The 26,874-nt window shown below is 45.5% G+C and overlaps 1 protein-coding gene across 1 annotated transcript in view; it reads right to left on the minus strand.

Annotated features, from left to right (window-relative positions):
- INSR (insulin receptor) overlaps positions 1-23,584 on the minus strand; it is a 62,915-nt gene extending 39,331 nt beyond the window's left edge. Inside the window, exons 1-2 of the mRNA XM_059490003.1 lie at positions 23,447-23,584; positions 14,632-15,183 (exon numbers count right to left, since the gene is read on the minus strand). Of these exons, the coding sequence (XP_059345986.1) occupies positions 14,632-15,183; positions 23,447-23,531 (637 nt within the window). The 5' untranslated portion in view covers positions 23,532-23,584. The remainder of the gene's footprint in view (positions 1-14,631; positions 15,184-23,446) is intronic.
- Positions 23,585-26,874: the final 3,290 nt, after the last annotated feature.

Consider the following 26,874-nt stretch of genomic DNA (forward strand, 5'->3'; position numbering starts at 1 on the left):
TTGTAAACATCGATACTGAAACCAAATTTGTGTTTGTGGGTGACGAGACTGAAAACAAAGAGAGAAAAGGAAGGGGATCACTCCAGATCCTCCTTCCTTGCTCCAGATCCCCATTCCTGCCTCACCTTCCAGAGAGGATGAGGAGAGAAAGGCAAAGCAGCACCTGAGTGCAAAGAAAAGTGAATTTTACCAGGAAGCAGAGTTAACTGGTTCTACTAAAAATATTTTATTTTTTTCTGAAATTATCAGGGTGCACAAACTGTTCAGTGCACAGTCACTGCCCAAATTTCAGCTCACCAGGAGCACTGACACACAGGATATCCATCCTCCAATGATTTCCTCCTGTGCCTTCACACACTCTACAGGCTTCACTTCAGCTTCCCCTGACCCTACAATAATTTTTTCCAAAGCAAATCTGAACTGTGGAAAGGAGAAACAGATGCAGTAACTTACTAACCAGTAACAAATCCATCAATTCTGTATAAAATCGTCTCCTCAAGTTGTGGCCTCCTGCCCATTCCCCTGCACACCCTCCCCTGTTTGCCCAAAGCTCCACACACGCTTGCCACAGTTTATTTCTAGGCATAAGAATTTCCTTAGCAGGACTGAAATAGATACTGTTTGCCTGCAGAGCCAAGCAATGTGCAATGTATTTTTATTTACTACTCGCCCTCGTCATCCTTGGCATACCAGCAATGCCCATTTTCAAGTAATTCACTGTACACCAGTGTGGCACTGCACAAATTCTCCAGCCTGGCTCTTCCCAGAGCTTCTCCTTACAAACACACTCATCCCTGGAGTTTTTTGTGACTGTGCCACATCCCTCTGCTGCTCTGACCCAGCTGCCAAATGAGAAATGATAAAAATGACCAAAAGTCACACAAACACAACCCTGAGGAAAACCAAACGACTGGAGATGAGTACAAAAACCATTAGCTGCATTGCACAAGCCACCCTTGGAGGCCATTAATCTATCTCTCCTTGTAAATTACGCAAGAGAAGGTTGTAATCTGAAGGCATTTAATGCCAAACTAGTTGTGCCATCTCAACAAGGCCAACAACAGGGGAACTGAATCATCCAAAGTTACCCTGAACTCAGGAGATTTTGGATTCTCAATCCTCCTTCTACAACAGTTGATGGGTCCAACTGTCAATGGTCAGAATTGTGAAAATTCTGCTTTATTTCACAAATTCTGCTTTATTTCACAAATTCTGCTATATTTCACACACTGGGAAGCTCTTAAAATAAAACTGACTGTCACTGAGGTCACAGGGAAGTGCAGGAGTAGTGAAAATCCCATTATCTATGCTGGCCCAGCGGGAGGAACAGGATCTGCTGACATCCCCCACCCCTGCAGGCGTGTGCCACGGTGCTAAAAACCTTCACTTTATCAGCACAGCACTCAGATATGGTCTAATCACCAGCTGCCATCAGCATTGTCCACTGCAGAGCAATTAGGATTATTCAGAGCTCCCTAATTGATGGCACAGCCACACACCTGCAGATCCCTCATGGGGTAGGGACTGGGGAAATCACCTTACAATGGAGAGAGCCCTCTGGGAGAAAAAAATTACACAAATCAGCACTACCAAGCAAGAAAAAGGGATGGGACTCTCCTCTACAAGCAACCTGAAGCCATATCAGTTTCTCCAGGGACAAAGAGCCTTTTTCCTCACCAAACTCCAGAGGTTTCAAGGCTCAGCTCAGAGCGGCTGGCTCTGAAATCAATCTGCCAATGGAAGGGAGCCCAAGGAGTTTTGGAGATGCCACCCAGCCCATCCACCTGGTCCAAGGCCACCTCAAATACTCTACCTAAGATACTTCTGCTGGTTGTTTGTCTAAATCTATATTAAAGTTAAATTTTGCCTTGAATCCCTTCCGGCATCATCTGGCTGAAGTTTACGGAGGTCACAAAGTGAGGCAGTGCCAGGAAGAGACTGACAGCACCCCAAAAAACATCCAGCACTCAAATCCTCTGCAGAACACCCCAAAGGAAAGCAAATCCATGGTTCCAGCTGCTTGCTGGGTCCTGCTCAGCCTCCTCCAGCAGCAGAACAAGGCGTGGATCTGAACCAGAGCCACTCCAAATCAGGCTCTGGGTGCACAGACACACAGCAGAGAGAGCCACAGGCAAATCTGAGCGCTGAGAGACCCACAGCGCCTTTGAAAAACACAATCTCAAGTTCTTTTTGTTATCACAGATTAGAGCATGTGGAAAAACAACTCTTCCCTGGTGCTGGTGAGCAAAGAGCATCACGAGGCTGCTCCTCCTTTGGCCGCCGGAGCCATGCAAAACACAGGGACGTTTTTCTTATCACACCCACCAAATTCACACACTGTACAGGCCCTAAGCAGAACATTTCATGTTTACCAGAACAAAAACTGACACTCCATGCAGATACCCAGCTCCAATGGACTGGTTTTGTGGAGTAGAAACTCGATATCCAAGCGCTGAGAGAGCAGCCAAACGCTACACAAATTATTTAAGCAGCTCTGGAGATAAGGTTATTGGAGTGTAGAGGAGAAGCCTAAGGAAAATCTACACATGGCATTTATTTTGCTAATTTAATTACTGTAAAGATGCTGATGAGGTGAGAAGTTGTTTCATATAAAGCACCAGTTCATATATAAATTGTTTTATCCTTAAGTCTCCAGGTAAAACTGTCCTGTGTGCTATGCTCCCCTTGCCAGAAAGAGAATGCTCAGATTCCCAGAGCCTAAAATCCACAGAACTGAATGAACAGAGAAATAGTTTATTGAGCTTTAAAGGCTTCCCTTCAAGTACTGTTTTAAAACAAAAGCCTTATTCCTTTAAGCCCTGTTAAGGCTCCACTGGGCGAGACTTTCAGACACTCAGACATCACACTGAGGAGCTCCATTTCCTCTCTGGCTTTTGGGAGCTTTTGAGGGGTACTTAGAGGCAGCTCTTGGACTCCTCCATCCCAAACAGAAGCTGTGTAAACACATCAGCCTGACTTCAGAAAGATGACATTCAGAAGAGACCAAAGATCAGGAAAAAACCAATCCTGTTCATTTCATTAAATCCCTGCTCTATGCTTGCACTACCCAGAGAATATAATTGGATTGTCTTTGCAGAAAAGACAAGAAGAACATTTGTCTGATATTCAAATTTTAATGAATCCTTTCATTGCTCATGAAGTATTAAAATCCTTGCAGTGCTGTAACACAACATGGATGTGCTTAATGAAGTTGCAAATGGAAACAGAAAAATGCTTTGTTATCCTGTGATGTCTGTGGGATTGCACATGCCTTACTCCTGGAAAACCAACACACAGGGATAAGGCTCCCTGCACAATTCCTGAGATTTTCTAATCAAGCCCACCTTCAACTGCAAACATTCTTTATGAACTTTATCAATCACAAAACGCTGCTGATAGGACAGAGTTTGTCTGCAGCCTCTGTGTGAGGGATTTCCCAGTGCCCAGCTCAGTGCAAGAGCTGCAACTTGACTTTTTCCCTGCAGGTTGCTGAGTGAACTCTCAGTTCCTGCAGATATTTCAGAGCAAACAGCTCAGAACTGATGTTGTGTCACTCACGTTATGAAAGCGTCAATGCCAAGTTCAGCTCTGCCACAGACCCCAAATAATCCATCCCTGCAAGACCAGTATCAGAATTGGGGTCTTCACATCCATGGGGGAAAATCAGGCAGCAAAAGTCAGCCAGCAAACAGCCCCATTTTGTGTTATTAAAATGCTGTGTGAGAACATCACATCCCAGCACCCTCTCCACAGAGCGTCTGCTCCTGCCCCTCTGGAGCTGCGGAGAGCCCAAACTCCTGCCCTGGACCCCAGCTGATGGGGTTAGAGCCTTGCAGTGCAATAATCCTGTGTGCTCTCAGCATAATTCAACTCCCACAGCTACAAAACCAGAGAAAAACATCCAAAAATTGGGCTGGAAATTACGGCTGCACAGCTCCAAACCTGCCTGCTCCCTTCCCTTCCTCACACCCTGCAGTCCAACAGGCTTTGCTTTGATGAACACACTGGGACCAAGCTCCTCCCTCCCTGCCCCAAACAATTCACATTTTAAAAGCCACTAAATGAGGAATTGTGCCCAGGGGTGAGAGCAGAGTGAGCTGAGAGGAGCAGGAGGGAGCAGCAAGGCAGAACCACAGACGTCACAGGTGTTTGCTCTGAGCTCTGACAAACCTGCTCCCTAAATTCCTTTCACTTAAAACCATTCCTCTGACTTAAAACCATCAGTCTTGTGCTGTAAGCTGAGCTCAGGCTCAGCTCATCACATCAGGGCCCTGAAATTCCAGCGTGGCCACACAGCAGCACTGATCCTGTGGGAGTCCAAAGTGACTCAATGTGTCCAGAAGCCTCCAAACTGCACTGAAAACTGACTAAAAATACCTTGAAAGTTACACACTATTTATCAGACCAATATTGCTAAATATCTGCCACCCTTTTATGCCTATGAATGAGGGACAATTCCTGAGAGGGGTCACAATTCCTGACAGCTCACCCGGTGCATCAGCAACTGCAGAGTGGGAGCTGAGCTCTGCAAAAGCTGAAAGTGCCTGAGTTACAATTCCAATGGAGCAGCAGCTCTTGGCATCCTTGGAAAAGGGCACTTCTGGCCTGAAACACACCATTAAAATCACATTTCTCTTTCTGTAGTGCACCACAAGCATGCACACCCTGAGTTCTTTAGGAACAAGCTGAAGAGCATTAATCCCAACTTTCTGCTGAGTGCTATTCTAACTGGACTTTCTTTCCAACCTTTAGGTCAAATTTCCTTCAAAGCATCATCTTCCTCAGAGCCTTCAGGGACCACTCAAGGTGCCCAGGAGGCAGGGAAATAAACACCATCTCAAATGAAGGAATTCCTACTGAGGGTACAGAAGCTTCTCAGTACAGAGCATCCAATTCCAGCTATAAAACTTTCTGGACAAGAACAGGAGCCGAGTGTCCTGCCCTGTTTTGTCAGTTTAAACCCAGATTCACAAGGAACCCAGACTCTTCACACAAAACCATTAAAGCCCTCAGCCAGCACTGGAGCACTGCAGGAGCCAAAGTGAATTCTGTGTTTGTTTTCCATGTCACAAGGCAAAAGGAAAGCCAGGCCCACAACCTGCAGCGACGTCAGCCCGTGCCCCCCAGTACCCTCAGCCAAAAATCCGAGATAAAGACAAGGCAATGGCTGGGATCCATATCTCCCTGCACAATTATGCAATGCCAGACAAAAACTGGGCTCAGAGCAGGAACAGGAATAACTACAGGCTCATCCCAAGCAGGCAATCCCAGCCACAACTTCCCCTGACCCACTTTTCTTTTTTTTCTTTTTCTTTTTCTTTTTCTTTTCCTTTCCTTTCCTTTCCTTTCCTTTCCTTTCCTTTCCTTTCCTTTCCTTTCCTTTCCTTTCCTTTCCTTTCCTTTCCTTTCCTTTCCTTTCCTTTCCTTTCCTTTCCTTTCCTTTCCTTTCCTTTCCTTTCCTTTCCTTTCCTTTCCTTTCCTTTCCTTTCCTTTCCTTTCCTTTCCTTTCCTTTCCTCTCCTCTCTTCTCCTCTCTTCCCTTCCCTTTTCTCTTCTCTTTACTTTTCTTTTTTCTTTTCTTCTCTTTTCTTTCCCACCCACCACCAGCCTTAATTAAGCAGCATAAACATCCCAGCAAGTTCATTCACATCCCTCAATGGGAATTTGCAGACAATTATAGGATATAATTGGGAAGCCTAATCATTGAACTTGTACCCAACTATTGTTAGAAGCTGAGAGGAGGGTGAGTGTTGCTTCCTCCAGGACACGGCTGGTTATTCCCCAGCTCTGTAATTAATCAAAAGGTCCTGAAATCCTCAACCTTTCAGTTAGAAATAATCTTTGTGCTCGTCACACCTGGGGGGTTTTGACCTTTTTTTTGGGTTTTGTTGGGATTTTTTTTTAAGCGCAGCAATTATTTACAGAGGCAATCCCTGTCAAATCCAATTCCTGATAGGAAAAGATGTTTCAGAGAGCTTTGCCAAGTGACATATTTCAGTTGGTCTGCTCACACACTCTGAATGCACTTCTTTGTACAGATCCAACAGTTCACAATCCCCTCACAGCCTTGAACAACAAAGATTTCCAGTCCCTTCCCTGTAAAATCAGAGACTGTTGTCCCATCACACAGATTACATTTATTCTGCTCATTTTGCCTAAATCTGGGAAGCAGCATCTGAATTGCACACAATTTAGAATACTTTTACAATTAATGAAAAGATTTAAAATGCAGAATTTCATTGCCCCGCCTTCATGAAGGAGGTGTAAAGGAAAGAAAACACACAGAACACACAAGCACCCTGAACATCAGCAGGATGTGCTCTGAATGAAACACATCTCCTCCTCCTCCCTGAGCAAACACATCACACCAGGTGAACCATTTCCTGCTCTCCCATTCATGCACTACCAGCACATGTTAACTCTGTCACTCACTATCATTATTATTATTATTTTTATTTTATTTTATTTTTACATTCTCTGACTTTCCCCTTGCACACCCAGCCAGCAGCATTTTCCAAAGTTTGTGCCTGCCAGGTCTCCTGCTTTTTATCTAACAAGGGGTAGTGCAGGTTCCATTGTTTAAGTAAAAAAAGGTAACTCGGAGCTGTTGTTGAAGGGGGAAAAGTTCTTCCTAAAGCACTCCTGGAACTCCCAAGGAGCCAATGCCAGGATCAGACAGAGATTTAAGAACACCTTGAATGTCCTCAATGCTGAACCTGAAGCCATTTAACTCATTTAACACTGAGTTAAACTCCTGCATTTAACTCCTCTCAGCCTCCTCAAGGGCCCAGACACCAACCCAAATAACAAGTGGTTTTGGGAAAGGCTAAGGTGAAAGAATTAAAATAGCAGCTATTTTTAATATTTTATATATATATATATATATATAATTTGATATATATTTTATATATTATACATATATAAAATATATAATATGATATTTTATATAATTCTCCTTTTTAACTCCTCAAAAACCTTTGCCTTGACAGGATTTTTGTACAGGAATTCAGACCTCTCAGCTATGGGGAGGAATCCTCTGTGTATTTACATTTCTAAAGATGACATGGGTCAGACAGTTCCTTCTGAAGTGCTGGTTTGGAACTGGGGCAGGAGCAGGAAATCTTCACTTCCCACCCCAATTTTAACAAAGGAGCAGCAGCGAAGAACCTGATGAAACATCAGCTCAGCTGCACCTGCGGGGATTTCTCAGCAAGTTGAGACCCTTTATATTAAAATCCTTTATATTAAAGGATTTTATTTTAAAATCCTACAGCCTTGCATCTACCCAGCTCAGTGCAGAAAAGCTGCTCCAGTTTTACCCCAGTTTTGTTTGCTGTTTCCACAGCAGCACATCCTTAAACACTCATTTATAGGAGGGATTGTTTCCACCCCTTCTCCCCCAACTCTGGGCTGTATCACAACCCCCAAGCACCATAAATCTCTTCACTACTCTTAATAAGCTCAAGTGAATTAGTTGAGGATGTCTCAGCGTTGGCAAAGTGTCACCACTGCCCCAGCCACGGGCCCTCAATAAAAGTGGAGCTTGGCAGGGTCAGCACAGACACCCCAGTGAGATTATCCGGTGTCAGTTCCCATCTGGCATTTGTCAGAGCAAGGGAAAAGAAAAAAAAAAAAAAAAAAAAGGCAACCCTTATCAGATCTCCAAATAAAAGGAGCACTTCCACTTCGTGTAGTAGCAACTGGAAAAATTCCCTTTGTGTTTGAAGCTTTAAAAATATCTTTGCCCTTGAGGTTGGCTGAGTGTGCTCAGTGCCTCGAGACCCCTTTCCCATACAAAGGTAATAAAACCCAAGCTCGTGGTTACAGAAATTCCCAGCACATAAAAATTACAGGAAGCTGTTGCTAAGTAATATTTCTACCTAAGTAAACATCACAAAGCATTTCCCACACACACCTCTGAACTTTGTTATTCAAACCTGCCTTGAAGAAGTTCAGAGTTGCAGAATTTCTGCTGGCACTGGTCTGCCTGAGAGTGCTCAGTGCTGGTTCACAGCAGCTGAAAGATTTTCAGTCTTCAGTTGAAAGATTTCAGGATTTCAGTGTTTTTCTCAGGGCTCTGTTGTGCTGCTCGTGCTTGGGAACAAAGCAGCTCCTCAGTTCCTTACCTGTCTCTTATCTGTCCCACAACTTTCCCCAGATAAATCACAGGGAAATAAAGAGAGATCCTGTTGTATTCCTTTGTTTCTAGACCTGTTTCCCAACATGACAGAAAAAAAAAAAAAAATCATAGAATATCCTGATTTGGAAGGGAACCACAAGGATCATGGAGTCCAGCTCCTGGCTCTGCACAGAACAACCCCAAAAATCACTCAAAACCAGAAAAAACATTCTTATTTTCACATAGAACCTTTCTTTAGCAGCTCTTTGCATGTCAATTATTCCACACTGTCATCCTTTCCATCTGCTGCTTTACGTCCCCTTCAATGGACACAAACTGTTTCATCTACTCTCCACAAAGTCAATATTTTGCCACAAATTCTAAACTGTACTAATGGAGAAACAACTTTTGTTTTTATTAAAAAATAAAAGAGATAATAGATGGAAAATCTACTGATAGACCTGAAATGGCCCACATTGATAATAACTCAAATTTCCTGGTGGCAAGAAGCAGGTAACAGATTCCTCCACAGGTTTCATTCAGGATGAACAAGAGAACTTGAATTCTATCTTATCTTCTAATGAATGAAGTCTATAGTTCACAAATTAATAAAATTAATCTCGGAATGGGTTGGGAGAGACCTTAAAGCCCATTAAGCCATGGCAGGGACATTTTCCAGCATCCCAGGCTGCTCCAGCCTGGCCTTGGGCACTGCCAGGGATCCAGGGGCAGCCCCAGCTGCTCTGGGCACCCTCTGAGTAGAGAATTTCTCCCTAACATCTGGCCTAAATATTTCCTCTTCTGGTTTAAAAACCATTCCCCCTTTTCCTATCACTACTTGGCCCTGTAAAAACTATTTCAGATATCCATCCTTACATCCCAGGAATGTGGCCCTTCACTGTCTGATATTGCAGATCATTTTTATTTGGCTATTCCACTTTTCCTTCCTATTGCCTCACTCCACTTCCACATGACCAATAAAAGGCAATAAAAGGCTGAACCAGCTTTTATAATTAGACTGTCAAAGCCATCAGCCTGCTCCAAGTTCTGTATGGACACAGCAGCCTGACTGCAGGGAGAATTGGCAGGAAATCCTATTTCAGAGGGAATTGTTCCTTCCACAAGAGGAGTGACAGACATATAGGAAAAAAAAAAAAAAAAAAAAAAAAAAGAAAAAAAGACGTGGAAAAAACGCGAAATATGAAAATCATGTTTGGCAGCTCCAGAGCGAGGTCTAGGACGTGGCATTTGCAGCATTTTTGTTGTCTGCATTCTTCAGCAAAGACGCTCTCTGCAGTGCAGGACCAAGAAGTACATTTTGATGGCAATAAAATAACTGTGTATGTGAAAAAAAACCCTGTTAAAAATGTCAGGAAAGAGGTACAAAACCCCCAGAACAGGAACAGCACTTGGCTGCCATAAACAGCATCAGGCTAGACCCAAATTCCAAACAGACTACACATTTCCCTCCCTGCCTACCCAAAATATAACATGAGTTGGCCTTAACTGAACTGACTTGGTTTTCACACCAACATGAGTGATTTAGAAGCAAAAAAAAAAAGAAAAGAAAACTCTGAAGAAGCACATCCTGAGGGATCTCAATCCATGGAGCTTCCACCTACACATCCTTGCTCTCAGACACAGAATTTTCAATACTGCCACTGGTTTTTCCAAGGGTGCAGCTGCCCACAAATGATTTCAGTTCCTCCCCAACCTCTGCTCCAATGTCTGTAAGATGATCCTTTACTTTGTTGTCCTGAACACTGTTATCACCAACTGAAAATAAAAAAAAAAAAAAAAAAAATTCCAGGCTGGAATTGTAGCTACAGGGATGATTCAGACGCTTGGATGTGTGCCTTGGAGATAATTCCATGCTAGAACTGAAAAGTTAGTTTTGGAGTCAACTGGGATATTTGCACTTATTAAATAAAGGAATAATTAAATAAAGGAGGGATAATGTGGAGCAAACCACAGAGAGCTGGCAGGGGAAGGGCAGGGAATGGTGTGGAGAGATGGGGGACACCAGGACCCCAATCCCACCCCAAATTTGCCACTTCCCACACACACCAGACCTTTCAGAGAATCCCAAAGCCCTCGGGGCTGGAAAAGATCTTTGAGATCAAATCCAACCCTCAGCAGCAGCAGCACTGTGCTCATCCCTTACCCTGTCCCCAAATGCTCATCCCTAACCCTGTCCCCAAGTGCTCATCCCTAACCCTGTCCCCAAATGCTCATCCCTATCCCTGTCCCCAAATGCTCATCCCTAACCCTGTCCCCAAGTGCTCATCCCTAACCCTGTCCCCAAATGCTCATCCCTATCCCTGTCCCCAAGTGTTCATCCCTAACCCTGTCCCCAAATGCTCATCCCTAACCCTGTCCCCAAATGCTCATCCCTAACCCTGTCCCCAATCCCAAATGCTCATCCCTACCCCTGGCCCCAAGTGCCACATCCTCACTGCTTTGGGCACCTCCAGCGATGGAACTCCAACACTTCCAGTTCTTCACAACCTTTTCCATGAAGAATTTTTCCCCAATTTCCCATTTAAACCTCCCCTGGAGCAACTTGAGGCCATTTCCTCTCCTTACCCCTTGAAAAAGACACCAATCCCCACCTGGCTGTCCCCTCCTGTCAGGGAATTCATTTTCCAGCCTTCCCACAGGTGCTCTCCCAAATTTCTTGCCCATTTCCTAATATTTTCCGGTGACACTCCAAGCTCAGCAAGCTGGAAAAGCCAGTCAGCTTGGGACTTGTCTCTGTCAATTGACACCCACTCTGTAAAATCAAAACAATCAATATTTACATATCCTTGAAGGGTTTTTCCCAGTCCCAGTGCAACAACTTCCCATCCAGAGAGCAAAAAAATTAAAAAAAAAAAAAAAAAAACCCAACAAAAAACAAAACAGAACCAGGAGATTGTACACCAAGTTTCATGAAACAAACCAGGGGTACAAATAACCTGGGTTAAAAACTCCACACAAAACCAAAGTTCCCCCTGAAAATGATACCGAAATTGCTGCATTTCATTCTGGTTAGAAGATAAAGAGAAAAAATTAAAGAGAATACACTTAAATCCAGAGTGCCAGGAGACTTGAGCATTAGCTGCTGAAGATTCCTGGATTAACTGCAAAAACACAGAGGGAAAGATTTAATGATATTAATACTCTGGGTGTTGTAGGAAATTTAGGACTTTTGAACAACTCATATGAACAAGTAGAAGCTGTTTATTATTTCTATTACATTTTTATAGATTTAATAAACCACTAAATACACACTTTTTGGTGGGTGTTTTTGTTTTGTTCACTTGGGTTTTGTTTGTATTTTTTGGAGTATAGGATTGGTTCCAATTTTTTTTTTAACAGAAAAAATTAAAGAGAATACATTTAAATCCAGAGAGCCAGGAGACTTGAGCACAGCATTAGCTGCTGAAGATTCCTAGATAAGCTGCAGAAACACAGAGGGAAAGATTTCATGACATTAATACCCTGGGTACTGGGTATTGTAGGAAATTTAGGACTTTTAAACAATTAACATGGTCAAGTAGAAGCTGTTTACTGTTTATTGTTTCTAGAATATTTTTATATATTTTTTAAACTACTAAATACATATTTTTTCAATTGGTGTTTTTGTTTTGTTCACTTGGTTTTATTTGTATTTTTTTGAGTATATGATTGGTTATAGTTTAGATGTTTTACAGTTTTCTGCTAACTAGTTTTTGTGGTCTTGGTATTCGGTTTCTCAGCCTCTTCTTTCTTAATTTAGCACAATTTATGTTCTAATAGTTTTGGGCTTTGTTTCTATTTTTTTGGCGTATATGATTGGTTATAGTTTAGATGTTTTACAGTTTTCTGCTAACTAGTTTTTGTGGTCTTGGTATTCGGTTTCTCAGCCTCTTCTTTCTTAATTTAGCACAATTTATGTTCTAATAGTTTTGGGTTTTGTTTGTATTTTTTTTGAGTATATGATTGGTTATAGTTTAGATATTTTACAGTTTTCTGCTAACTAGTTTTTGTGGTCTTGGTATTCGGTTTCTCAGCCTCTTCTTTCTTAATTCAGCACAATTTTTGTTCTAATAGCTTTGACCAATTCTTGAGGCTTTAACAACAAACTTAGCAGCAGCCTGGCTGGTGCACACTGTGCACCCTTGCAAATACATTGCAACAACTGGGAGCTGCTGTGAGGCTCTTCAGGCTAAGGAAAGCCAAAATACAATTCACACAAGCTTTTAATAATCTTGACAAAACAATTACACATGCTAAGGATACATTAGGGCTGGCAGGAGAACAGAGAGGCAGCGATTGCAGGTTGGCTAAATAAATGTCACTTAATCTCCACCACTGGCGTGCGCTCAGAGTCCAAAGGCTACTCACAAACAGACAAAAAAAAGGTTTAAAAAACCTCTCAGGCTGTCAAAACAGCAGCAGAAGCACAGGGGCAGGTGTCACAAGGCACGGGATCACACAGATCCCAGACTGTGCAAAACAGCGGCCACCAAAATACTAAAGTCCAAATCGCGGCGTTCAAACAAAGATAAGCCTGGCTGGTTAAGTGGTTTGGGAAGTGCATTCCAGTCACTGCCCAAATATTCAGGAGCATGGTTTCCCTGCTGTTCCTTCTGCAGGGGACACACAGAACCAGAGCATCTGTATATATTGCTTTTTGAAATAATTTTCTGATTGAAATCCCAATTTCTGGGTCAGACTGAGCTGAGGCAGGTGCCCTCCAACAAACTCTTGCATCAGAGGCTCAGGAGTTCAGATTTCTGTCCCAATGGTAAAATATTATCATTAAGATATTACATTTCTCCAGGTTTTATGGAAATAGGCAGTTTCTAAAAGGAGAGAAAAACATCCATTCCAAAACAGCCCCAGAAAAGTGACAGGGATTTTGGGAATATTCAGGAGCACGGCTTCCCTACTGTTCCTTCAGATTTCTCCCCCAATGATAAAATATTATCATTAAAATATTACATTTCTTCAGGTTTCATGGAAAGAGGCAGTTTTTTAAAGGAGAGAAAACAATCCATTCCACTCTGCTCCAAAACAGCCCCAGAAAATTCACAGGAATTTTGGGGCATTATGTTCTAAGCACTAAAAGTGCCAATTAGACCTTTACCCTTATGAAACAGCAGCAAACACAGCACATGAAATGCATAAGAAACCAGGTTTCAGTGCTGATGTAAATGCATACCTGAAAGTTTATAAATAAAATGCTTTACAATCTTATTTTTCATTTTAAAATAAGGAACACACGTACACACTTGCATCTTCTTGCTCATACCCTGTTATTCTGGCCACAAAAAATAACCACTTTCTTTAAAAGGAAGCTGGACGATTTTGGGGTGAGGAGTAGCAGAGGGGAAACCACATTAATTGCATTAGTTTGTGCATACTGGGAGGAATTCCTCCTCAAATTTGGCACTTAGCACTCAGAGCTGCCCTTTAAAGCTTGGCAAGAATTTCTGTGCAGCCCACAAGTTTCCTAATTTCGTCTCAGGACACACTGGTTCGTTTGGATGCACGACCTCCAGAAAGGCAGACAACCCTAAATGTGTCACTCTCACCTCAATTCACTTTGCTCCCTGTCAAGTCAGATTGAACATAAATCAAAGCCAATATATAATTAAAGCTAAGCTTAAGGTCAGCTCCAAGTTTGGAAAAAAACAAATCTGTATGAAATTAAAAGCAACTCCAATACATTTGGGGTGGCAACAGCAGTGAGCTTTCTGAACACAGCTTCTGCCCTGGGCTCAAAGCTCTATTATTTCACCCTCTACCCCATCCAGGTCCTCTCTTCTCTTTCAGCTCTGACTCCAGCTTCTTCTCTGTGCAAATGCTGCTCACTCATCCCCACATCTCACACCTTTTTATGGCAGGAAGGTTTTGGTAAAGATGGAATTGCACCTTTCCAGAATGGAGTTTATTCCACTGAGACTTTTCCCCATTGTTGTGCTTCCACCTGCTGCAGCCTCTCAGTCAGTCTGGACTTTCATTCCCTCCCCAAACCTCAATAAAGACACTCAGAGTACCAAGTGTTATCAAAGACTCTCACATCCATTAAAATGGTGAGTTCTGGGCAGCTCCTGATTCTGCAGGAGAACCAAACACAGAATTCTGGATGCCTTACAAACACAGGGGGAAGAATTGCTCAAACCCATCCCAAAGGGTTTTCTCTTCCTCTTTTAAGGTCAATTTTCAGCCCTGCTGAAAATTTAAGGTCAATTTTCAGCCCAATCTGTGCTTACAGGTCAGGAGGCACCTGTCAGGCCTCCAAGAACCCCAAAGTGGTTTGGGTTGGAAGAGACACCAAAGCTCACCCAGTGCCACCCTGCCATGGTGGGACACCTTCCATCATCCCAGGCTGCTCCAAACCCTGTCCAACCTGGCCTTGGGCACTGCCAGGGACCCAGGGGCAGCCTCAGCTGCTCTGGGCACCCTGTGCCAGGGCCTCACAGGTCCTGACAGGTCAAAATTTGACAGCAAAGCCCCATCTGTGACCCCTCAGCATGCACTCACCTCTCTGGCAGCGATCGTGCGTCCAGCAGCGCTCGATGAAAATCCCATTTATCACCGTGGGGGGACAGTTGCTCTTCCCTTTCACAGTGCCTGGGCACACATCTCCACACTCCTCTTTGTCATCCTTGTTGGCCACGATGTAATTGTCCTCTACAGAATCCAAAATCCTGGACCAGTCGATGGTGGACAGGTAGCAGAGCTCGTTGTTCTTCTCGATGCGCACGGCACCCCGGGTGATGTTCATCAGGTTGTAGAGGCCAATTTCCTTCAGGTGAACCATCTCAAAGATCACCAGGGCGTAGTTGAAGAACAGGTGAGTCCCTCTGATCACAGTGAGGTTGGGGAAGAGGCCCTTCAGGCTCTCCAGGCCATAGACACGGAACAGCAGCAGGTAATCTGTGATCATGGTCAGCTTGGGGAAGCTGAGCTCGCGGAAATCCTCGGGTTTGGTTTTGAACATCAGCAGGATCTGCAAGTGGCCCTCGATCACGGTGCAGTTCTCCAGCATGTTCAGCCTGGTCAGGTTGTTTCGGATGTCCATGCTCCTGCAAACTGGGAGGCAAAGGAGAATTCATTTATTAAATTGTTGGAGTTTTCCAAACTCTCAGTTCTGTCCAACCGCTGGGGACTTGTGGCCCTCAAGCTTCAAGCGTTAAGAAATACACAGTGGGGAACATTCCCTGGTATAAGGTTACAAAACAAGAGGATTTCATCATTTTTTCTGCCATCTTGAGTGCCTGCCTGTGGCCTCTATCACGACTGCAGAGCTGGGACACCACAAAGGGAAGAGATGGCTGGGCTGTTTTCTCCAGGTAGCTGCCAGCAACACACCTACCTCATCTCAGATTGTGCAATTCATGCCAGGGGATTAGAGGGAGGCATTTAGAATGGTTGCAGGGAGGGGAAGATAGGAAAGAATAATGTCCAGAGATGGTAGAGCTTGGGAAGGGAGCAGAAAAACCTGGAAACGCACAGGAGCACAGCCCACGCTCCTGCCCAGACTCTGCTGACAGGAGTAATTTACTACATTAGTAATTTTTGCCCTGAGCATTCTTTTCAGATGAGGTGTTGGGGTTTTTTTTGGTGATTATTTTCTCAAGGGTGCAAATCTCCCTCTCTTGGCTATCTGGGCAGTTTATTTCATAGAAGCAGGAACCAAAGAACTGGCAAAGTGAACAAATGCATGAAGCATAAATTAGAAGGTAAACTCAATAATAGGAATCCAGGAACCAGCAAAAGGAAAAAGTTTGAATAGGGAAATATTTTCTCAACTCTAAGCACAGGTAAGAAATCAAGAAGGAAATTTGCAGCCCCACGCCTCTACAGCACAACAAAACAAAACAAAAACCCTTTTGTGACAACCCCTTTGAAACCAACTTCATAGAAACATCAACCAGACCATAATGTTCAAATCCAGGTGGATTCTTCCTGATTTTTTCCTTTTTGAAGACTGCATCCACTCAAAGGATTGTCTCTTTTGTCTGCAGCTGGTTCAGTGTCTTCCCTCCCCACTTAAGAACAGAAAACACAGGCTGTTTCCTCTTTGTGTCACTATATGTAAAGTTCACCAGCTATAAAACCACCACATCACAGCTCCAAGGCATCACCCAGCCTTACAAAACTGATGTGGACACAAACATTTCACAGCAAGGATTGTCTGACTCCTCCTGGTTTAACACAAGGGTTAAAACCAAATTCTATGCAAATATCTAAATAATTATTCAAAAATTTGCTCCACTGACTGCAAGAAAAAAAAAATTGGCAATACTAATATGGGATTTGCAGCAATGCTATTGCCCAATGGGAGTTTTTGGCACTATATCCAAGTCATTTCATAAATTGCTTTCTGGAAGAAAAAAGGCAATGCACACGGTGCCTCAAGGATTAAGGATGTACTTGGAAAAAGTGGGAAAAGGAACCTGATGACCAGCCAGCAACAATCCTCTGCCCCAAAATGTACTGTTGCACATCCCAACCTGGGATTAAAGACCTGGGAGAGCAACAGATTCAGCTTAAACGCTCTGGATATTTATTTGCAATAAATAACATTGGTATTTCCAAAGAGGCAAGTGCATGGCAGGTCAGGTCAGTGAAAGGAGAAGTAACAGAGGGACACATAAGAAACTGAAAGACTGAATTCAACTGAAGTCACCAGCGCAGCTAAAATTACCAGATAAATTCAAAATGCAACATCTTGGTTCTTTTTTTTTTTTTTAATAATTATTATTTTGGGGTGCACAGCAGTGTTGGGGTGGTACCCACCACCTCAGGATAATGCACTGCCTGCTGGAATGGACAGGGAGAGGAAAGGTCAAAAAATACAGACCAGGAATTACTTGTGAGAGTCAGAGCTGCAGGCTATGGCTGTGGCTGAAGGGATGCATGAATGGCCTGAGCACAATTGCCTGTGCCTTTCATCATTTTGGGCAGAATGAGGTGACTCACAGGGGCTGGACACAAACCCAGGGCACCCTGAGCAGGGCTGGGAGCATCTGCACTGAGGAATGGCCAGGAAAAGCCCATTCCTCACTGCCTGGCTTTTGAAAACAACTTCATAAAAACATCAACCAGACCATAGAATTTGGTTTTAAACCCCAGCAGGAGTCAGACAATCCTTGCTGTGAAATTTTTGTGTCCAGATCAGTTTTGTAAGGCTGGGTGATCCCTTGGGGCTGTGATGTGGTGGTTTAATAGCTGGTGAGCTTTACATATAGTGACACAAAGAGGAAAGAGCCATAATGTTCAAATCCAGGTGGATTCTTCCTGAATTTTTCCTTTTTGAAGACTGCACCCACTCAAAGGATTCTCTCCTTTGTTTACAGCTGGGCCAGTGTCTTCCCTCCCCACTTAAGAACAAAAGTGCTGTGGCTGCTTTTTCAGGCTGTGGAAATCTTCCTTTTGTGCAGGAACAGAGTTAAGGAACTCGGTGTGGAGGAGCCACCCATGGTGGGTGCCCAGCACTGAGGAAATTCAAGGTCCTGCCTGGCAGAGGAACAGATCCACAGGCAGCAAGGATCCTGAGAGGACGATCTGAATGCCAGAATGGTTTGTGTTGGGTTGGGAAGGACCTCAAAGCCCACCCAGTGCCACCCCTGCCATGGCAGGGACACCTCCCACTGTCCCAGGTGCTCCAAGCCCTGTCCAGCCTGGCCTTGGGCACTGCCAGGGAACAATTCCTGCCCAATATCCCATCTAAATTTCATTTTTTTTTCAGTGGAAACCATTCCCTGTGTCCTGCCACTCCTGGTCACTGCAGCCCTGGAGTTCACAGCTCTCATCCCTCTCCTCAAAAACTCCAAACCAATTTAAATCACTCTGCTCCTGGACCTTTCAAGCTTCTGGACATCACCACTAACATGAGCCATGCTGCTCCTGCTCCAAACAGCCCAAAACCTGCTCAAAGATCTTCCTCAAAGATCTTCCAATTTCCACAAAACTCAACCATCTGAGCACCCACACAGGGTCCAAACCTCCCTCTCTCCCAGCTCTCCCCATCCTGACACAGATTCCTCACAGAAAAGGTGACCAAAGGCTAACAACTCCAAATATTCTGAAAAGATGTGTTAAGGAACAAAGGTTGGCTAAAGGTGAATCTAAAAAGAAATGAGTGAAGCTTTTGAAGAAATAAAAATACACATCTAGCAGAGCTGGAAGTACAACAGCCATGGTTCATAAGCTGCTTTTCCCCACAGTTAGAGAAAAATCACATTTAATTATTTTTCAGGTTCTACTTCAGTTTAGCTTTTAAGTGATAATTGGTATCTTAGCTCCTTCTTTTTAACACCTCAAAGATCAAAGAGAATAATAAGGAATTAAGAACATCTGAAACAAAATGGGCTTTTTACTTGGAGTTTTCTCCATCTTTTCATGCCTTTGAATTTTCAGCAGTTTATATCTCCTGTTCATGCAGTAGCAGCTTAAGTCACCCCATAAATTTATTGTTACCAAGACAACAAGAAGCAGTTTTAAGCAAAGCAATAAGTGTTTTTCCACAGCTTCTCTTGATAGTATTTCTTCTGCAAGGACAGGGGAATTAATCAACCATTCAGTAGGAAGGCAAGGCAGGTTTGATCCCAGAAGAAGGAGAGCAAAGTTGAGCCATCAATTATAACACAGACAACCTGGTTTCAAAAAAACACATAAATCAGCTTTCAGGGAAATAAAAAAAAAAAAAAAAATCACAAATTGATTCTCCAGTAGTAGGCCCAAAGCTGCTCCTGTGCAAAACCCCCACTAGACATAAATTCCTAAATTTCAGCAGAAACAGCAGCACAGCTCTGAGCTGCCAGAGGAAGCACAGCTCCATCCCTGCTACCAAGCTACTCACTCAAAATAAAAAAATAAATTACTGAATCATCCTACACATGTTCCACCAGCCCCCCCCCCCAGAAAACCAAGCTGAAGCCACGCTCTTCAAAAAACAAACAAACAAACAAACAAATCCCAAGATGCCAAAGCCTCTCGGACAAACTGGTTTGGTAACAACCTTCAAGTCCTGAATGAAGAAACCAGATCTGATGCCAGAGGTTAAGTTTTCAAGATAGAGTCTAACCAGGGGAATAGCTGGAACTTAAACCTTGTTTATAGTAAATCATGTGGATAGCAAACCTTAATGATTCACTGCTTCACAGCTCTGGCCTTTAACAATCAAGATCAGGGGAATCTGGCACAGAAGGATCACAAACCATTTGAGGTAACTATTGGTTAATTCTGATTTTTTTTTTTTTTGTAGTCTTTGCTGCCTACTGAATAAACAAACTATTGCCAAAAAAAAAATTACACTTGCTGGGGTTGGGTCAAAAGCATTGCAATTCTACATAAAGCTGATTTTTAGAAGTGGCTTTAGGGAACTGGGAAAAGGATGTTCTTGGGATTTTCCGTGATTTTGGGGATTTCTTGTACTTTTTTGGATGTTTGGGATTAACTGCTGAGACAGGAAAACATCTTGGTACCAGGTTAGAGGGAAGGACTGTGTGACAGCTGCTAGCCTGCAGCAATTGTTTAATACACATAAAAAACATCTAATTGTGAAATATGGATTTTTTTAAGCTTCAGTTCTGCACCTCATATACCTGGAGCTGAGCAAACTGGATATGGACTCCAAAATGAGCCCCTGTAAACCTCAGGGAATATCTCAGGTGCCTGATACACTGCCTGCCTCAAAACCACGTTAAATCACTCTGCTCCTGGACCTTTCAAGCTTCTGGACATCACCACTAACATGAGCCATGCTGCTCCTGCTCCAAACAGCCCAAAACCTGCTCAAAGATCTTCCTCAAAGATCTTCCAATTTCCACAAAACTCAACCATCTGAGCACCCCCACAGGGTCCAAACCTCCCTCTCTCCCAGCTTTCCCCATCCTGACACAGATTCCTCACAGAAAAGGTGACCAAAGGCTAACAACTCCAAATGTTCTGAAAAGATGTGTTAAGGAACAAAGGTTGGCTAAAGGTGAATCTAAAAAGAAATGAGTGAAGCTTCTCACCACCCAAACCAAGGGCAAACCCCTCAAAGTGCGCCCTTCAAAGCCTGGTTTGGGCTGTGTTTGTGCTCCCCTCCTTTGGTTCAGAACCCAAACTGCAAACAGGACTTGTCCTGCCCCATTTCCACGCAGAGATAACCAGGGACAGCACCCTTGGGGTAACTCGGGGTCTGCGCTGGGGCTGACACTCCTGAGGATCCCCCCTGCTCCAAAGGCAGCAGGAACAGGTTCTACACCTTGCCCATATCAACACCACTGATATTCCACAAGGCACTCACCCCAAAAATGACCTCCAGAAAGCTCTGGGGTTTTACAATATTCAGGGACAGCCACTGTGCTGCCTGTCCCCAAAAAAGGGACAGGACACGCTGGGTTTGGTACAGCCCTGCCCTTCTGCACTCACTTTTCCTACTTTATTCTCCTACTTTTCTCTCCTTTATTTCTACTTTTATTTTCATAAAAAATTCATTCTAGACTGAGTCTCTAACACAGGCTTGAGGTGGGACAAGGGAACAGTTTCTTAATGAGTTTATGAGCACAAAAATATCTGTATCAGCCAGATATGATACTAACTAAGAAGTAACCTATTTTAGAAGTGTGTTACTACAGCAATTCACAGGGAAATTTGTCCCACAGGAAGATTTAGACAGAGATCTCTTAACTGCATTCCCAACTCAGATCAGCAGCAGGTACTGGAGCACATGTGCAGCTCCCAAATTTAGGGGAAGAGTTCAGGAGGGGAGGAAGAGCATTCCAAACATCCATGACTGCATTGATCAGTTTTCTATTAACCAGAAAAGGAGCCCAAAGGAAGCTGCTCCATTAGCAGATGCCTAAAACTAGGTGAGGTAAATCCCACCCCAAATACCAGAGCTAATGAACTGACAGGCATGAGTCATGTGCGAGATTTATTTCAAGAAGTTGCATTATGTTTACACAGTCATTAAAAAAAATTACACAAAACTGTCTTTCTTCCCAAAACGAGATATATGGATCTTCATTTTATGCACAAGTCAGGCCTCCTTTCCTTAACCCTTTCTTCCCCTCCTGTCAGTAATTCCTGAACTCAACAACTACCCTTAACCACATGTAGGAGAGGAAGAGTGGTTAGTATGAATATTGTGTTTTCATTTGAAGTACTCCTAAAATATTTAGGAAAAGGGGATGGATTGAGGAGGAGAAAGTCATAATCTGGATGTCAATGTGAACTTTACCATTCACCCCATTTTTCTACTCAACCACCTCCATCCACCTGCTGCTTGCCCCCAACTCTGCCTCAAGGCACCAGAGGGGAGAGGAATTCACAGAGCACAAGGAAAAACCATGGATGGGGGGAGTTTTGTCCCTGGAGAGGTTTTCTGTGGGAACACAGGGCACAGATCTCCAAGAAAGCTGCCTCCATCAGCCCCGTTGCTCAGGGAACAACTTGTTTGCTCATGCAGCTCTCGTACGCGCATTTCCCCCCCTGGTTTTTTGTTTCTGCTTTCTGTCCCCACCGTGCTGCTCCGTGACCTCACCATTCCCAGAAAACTGAGCCAGAAAATGGAATCAAACACCACAAAACCTTTCAAATCAGGTTCAATCATCAGAACCCTGTCTGTAGGATACCTCATCAAGTATTTGCATGGTAAAAATGACACGGAAATGTTCCAGCCCACGCTTTGCTTTGCTGTCTTGTGCCCTTGCTCCTCCATCCATGAACTCAAGAGTACATTTTCCTACCACGCTGTAACACAGCAAAGATCAGGGAGTTTAGAACATAAACACGCTTGAACCCCAAAAACCAAATATGATTTAAATAAATAACCAAATCACAGGCTGTGCTGTGGCAGTAATAATAATAGTGTTTTCAAATTAGGAACTGCTGGACTCCAGTTGCACACGTATTTATTTATTATTAGTGCTATATGTCAACTGCCTTTTCCATCTCTGCTGGAGGAGGGCAGGTTTGCCCACAGCAGCTGGGGCTGACTGTCCCAAGGTAACACAGTGTCACCGGCCTCTTGTGAGGTTTCAAACGCGTCAGGGAAGAAACTGGGTTATTTTTGAAATATAGGACTTGTCCTATTGCTGGAAAAAGAGGTTGTCTTACAGGAACATGCTGCTTTATTATCTGAATCCCATACATATCCCAATAATGTCCATCACTGTGTTGTTTGTACTTGAACTGATTCTCTTGCTCTTGCCTTTTCTGATGGGAAAGCCAACAGGTAGATTTTCTATGGGAGACATGACCCACGGATCCAGTTAGCTGTCTTTAAATAAATATTTTCCTTTTGTCAAAAAAACTTGTAAGAATCACCTAAATTAAAGAACCTCTCATTAAAAGGATTTCCTGAGCAAGTTTATTTAACGTAGCCCATCAAAACAGCTCGTAAGGCTTAACCTCGAGCCAGCCGTGGGTTTAACAAGCTTGTGACCTCCAACACAACATCTTTATTCCCCTGTCTTGTATTTTACAAGCCCCTGTGTACACACAGAGCCTCCCCCCGGAGCTCTCCCATCTTAATACCTGTGGATTTGGCACACTACCTAAAAGTGGTTAAAGACAAAACCTCCGCGTCTGGCCACACTAAACCCTCCTGAAACCGGAGCCGGTTCTGAGGCAGCCGAGGAGCGGCGGGGGCACAGGGCTGGGGAGGGCACCGGGGAAGGGATCAGGGAAGGGACCCGAGAAGGGACCGAGAAGGGACCGGGGAAGAGACCGGGGAGAGCAGCCAGGAAGGGACACGGGAAAGGAACTGGGAAAGTGACACGGGAAAGGAACCAGGGAAAGGGACATGGGACAGGACCTGGGAAAGGGGCACGGGAGAAAGGGACACGGGAAAGAATCGGGGAAAGGACCGGGGAGTGAATCGAGGGAGGGGACCCAGGGAAGGGGTCGGAGAGGGGTCCGAGAAAGGGATCGGGGAGGGAACCGAGGAACAGACCCTGTCAGGGCCCGGGAAGGGGACTGGGCAGGGGACGCGGGGAGGAACCGGGGAAGGGACGGGGCAAGTGCCCACGGAAGGAGCCGGGGAGCGGCACCGAGAGGGGCCCGTGCCCTTCCCCGCGCCTGCCCCGGGCGCGGCCCCCGCTGACCCCGGCCCAGCGCCCGCCCGCGCGGGGCCCCGCGGGCCGGGACGCGCCGGAGCAGCCGCTGCCCTCCCTCCAATCTCGGCCGCCGCCGGGCCCTCCCCGGGCCGGGGGTGAAGGTGACCCGGGAGCGCTCCGGGCCGCGGCCGCGCTGCCCGCGGGCCCCGCGCAGGTACAAAGGGCACGGCGGGGCCGGGCCCTCGCCGCCGCCGCCGCCGCCGCCGCCCCCCAACCCTCCCGGCCGGGCCCCGACTCACTCTCGCCGCGGCCGCGGCCGCACCAGGCTCCCAGCACCACGGCCACGGCCAGCGCCGCCGCCGCCGCCGCCGCTCTCGGTCCCATCCCGCGCCGCTGCCGCGGCCGCCGCCGCCCGGCGCGAATCAGAGCCCGCGGGGCGGGCGCGGGGGCCGGGCCCGGCCGAGCATCGCCGGTGGAGCCCCCGCGGAGCCCCTTTATAGCGCCGGGCCCCTCCCTGCCCGCGGTGTCGGCCCCGGCCCGGCGGCCCCTTCCAGCGCAGGCCGGGCTGGCGGCGGCGCCCCGGCCAGTAAACAAGGGGCTGCCCCCGTCAGCTGCGAGCCGAGCGGGGCGGCCGCAAGAGGCGGCGCGGAGCGCGGGCACGGGACGGGACGGGCCGGGGGAGGAGCAGCGGCGGCAGCGGCTTCCAGGCACCCTTCATCAGCCGCCCATCAGCCATCCGTCCGTCCAACCAGCCATCTGTCCGTCCGTCCTGCTGTCCGCCCACCCGTGCAGGCCGGCTGTGAGCCCTGCTGGCGCTGCCCGAGCAGCCGCTGTGGCCTCGGTAGCGTTCAGCGAGTGAAACGCAGGAGTTGAGCAGCCTCACCTCGCTGTGGGTTCAAATGGAAGGAGAGTAGGGTTAGGTTTGAGATTTGGGAAAAGATTTTTACTGGCAGGGTGGGCAGGCCCTGGCACAGGGTGCCCAGAGCAGCTGGGGCTGCCCCTGGATCCTTGGCAGTGCCCAAGGCCAGGCTGGACAGGGCTTGGAGCAGCCTGGGACAGTGGGAGGTGTCCCTGCCATGGCAGGGGTAGAACGAGATGGTCCCCAAAGTCCCTTCCAACCCAAACCATTCTGGGATTCTCTGTCCCCAGTGCTGACAGCCCAGGCTGCTGCCCTGGCTGTGCCCATGTCCCTTCTCCTCCTCTTGTAAAGGATGAATTGCCACAGAGCTGGACAGAGCTTGGGATGAGGATACCATCTACCACTGCCACTGCTTTTAGTATCACAGAACCCAAAGAGCCATTGTAGATTTCTGGTTTTCTGGTTCTTTTTCCAGTGGGATTCACCATTTGGTGCCTTTTTAAATCATCTCTGCGCTGCACTCGCACTAAGCCATGACAGTACGTTTCCTGGCAACTTCCAGTAATTTTATCTGGCTCTTGCTTTCAGCCATTTCTGCGAGACAAATGAGTTTTAAACTGCTGGGAAAAAAAGCCTTTTTTAATTCAAAAATGCTTGGCAAATAGACATTTTTAACATTTTTATCCCACCATCTTTGGCTTACAACAGATCTCTCACTTCTGCCTGACATGGAGAGCCCCTGCGCAGGCCAGTGGTGACCAGCAGGTCACTGTGTCTCAGTCCCTTTGTCTGAACACTGAATTGCACTATGAGTTTACCCTATTTAAAATACTTTGCATTGCTTTTCCGGGTAAAGAATCCCTGCAGTTGTGCCAGGGACAGACAGAGTGTGGATGAGGGGAGGGCTGGTCAGTGGAACCGTGGCTCTGCTGCTGTGATTCAGCCCCTGACGTTGTTTGAGGTTTCCCTGTTGGACAGGGTAAGGCTGGCAGCCTGATTTGACCAGAGGAAGCAGGATTAGCTGGGATGATACCTGTGCAGCAATAACTACATCTTGGCATTTGCAGACTATTTAAATGCTGAGATGAAAGGCTCTGCTTAAGTGGGGATGCTTTCTCTGTCATCAGCACAGCAGATGTGTGTCTGCACAGCACAGGAGCTGTTGATTCAGCCCATTGATGTATCAGAGCCACAGTCATGGGACAGCATTTCCCCCATTTCTGTCCTTTTTTCCCAAATCCATGCTGCTGCCTCGAGCTGGCAAGTGCAGAGAGACTTGGAACCCCACTCATTGACTGCTTCAGGAAGTAAGGGCAGTTAAGGAATGGAAATAAACAACAAAAGTATGCATTCTCTGTTTGCAAATTAACCTGCTTTATGAGTGTAGACTTTGCATAAAACAGACAGAGCCAAACATCACCTGGACAGCTCGGGCTGTGTGGAATTTTTACTGGGACTGTAACAGCAACCTGCTCTTGCTTACTCACTTATGTTCTCATTGCCTTTCATGTAATAATGATAACAGCTTACACATTGGCACATGAGGATTAAAGGCTACAGATTTATTATCTTTCCTTAAAATACTATTTTTAGTTTCTAATTACTGATTAAGAACATCAGGGTGCAACCTTTCCAGCATCTTTCCCATACATTCACTGCTACATATTCATCATGCTACAGTGCACTTGGTTTGCAATCAGATAAACCAACAGGAGCAATGTGGGCGCTTAGAAACTAAGCCAACACCTGCTTACTCTTTTTTTTTTTTTTCCTAATAGCTGCAATGCAGGCTCTTCTTTTATTCCTGACTCAAGAAGCTACTGAAATCACCAGTTTGATATATTAAATGTTGGCAACAGTAACATTTCTTCCTCTTCACTACAGATGTTTTATGGTTTGGTTAAAATAACTTGGAAATAAGCAGGGATAAGTGCTATGAACTGTGACAATCACAGACATGGGGGTTCAGATCTGAATGCTCCTGAGAAAATAAGTACAGAGAGACTTGCAATAGAGTGTATCCATCTGTTTGACCATACAAAGACTTATTTGCTTTGGTTTGATCCATTCATTACTTAAATCATGGAATGGTTTGGGTTGGAAGGGACCTTGGGGACCATCTCATTCTACCCTCTGCCATGGCAGGGACACCTTCCACTGTCCCAGGCTGCTCCCAGCCCTGTCCAGCCTGGCCTTGGGCACTGCCAGGGATCCAGGGGCAGCCCCAGCTGCTGTGGGAAATCCATTCCAGGGATGGATTCCACAATTCCTGATTCCCAATATCCCACCCAGCCCTGCCCTGTGGCAGTGGGAGCCATTCCCTGTGTCCTGTCCCTCCAGGCCTTGTCCAAAGTCTGCTGCTCTGTCCTACAGATGCCTCCACATCAAACCATCCTAAGAGTACCAAGTTCCCACCAGATCCCTCCTGCAGATCAGTGCTGCTCAGAACTGGAAGCCCATCCCTGGAGCAGGAGCCACATTTGCACAAACAGGTGGGGACAATGACTTTGTAAAGCAGCTTCAATGTTGACATCCTTGTACTGTCACAAGTGTCTGTGGAGAGAGATCCCAGCTCAGCTCCCAGCCACCAACACATGGAACTGCTGAAAGCTTCACACCTTGAGAAGCAACATATCTTCTTTTCTATATACTAGAACACATGGGTTGGTTTTAGCCATACAAATTAAAGTTCCTCATCAATTAACCAGCTTTGGAATAGTCAAGGAACACAGACTTTGTGCCCAAAAGGAGCTTTGGAACAGCTGACTCTCCAAGAAGGTTCATTGGTACCAATTCATGGAGCTGCTGAGAGCTTCACACCTTGAGAACCAACACATCTTTTTTTCTATATACTGGAACACATGGGTG

Source organism: Ammospiza nelsoni, chromosome 27, assembly GCF_027579445.1.
Source record: "Ammospiza nelsoni isolate bAmmNel1 chromosome 27, bAmmNel1.pri, whole genome shotgun sequence".
Lineage (NCBI taxonomy): Eukaryota > Metazoa > Chordata > Aves > Passeriformes > Passerellidae > Ammospiza > Ammospiza nelsoni.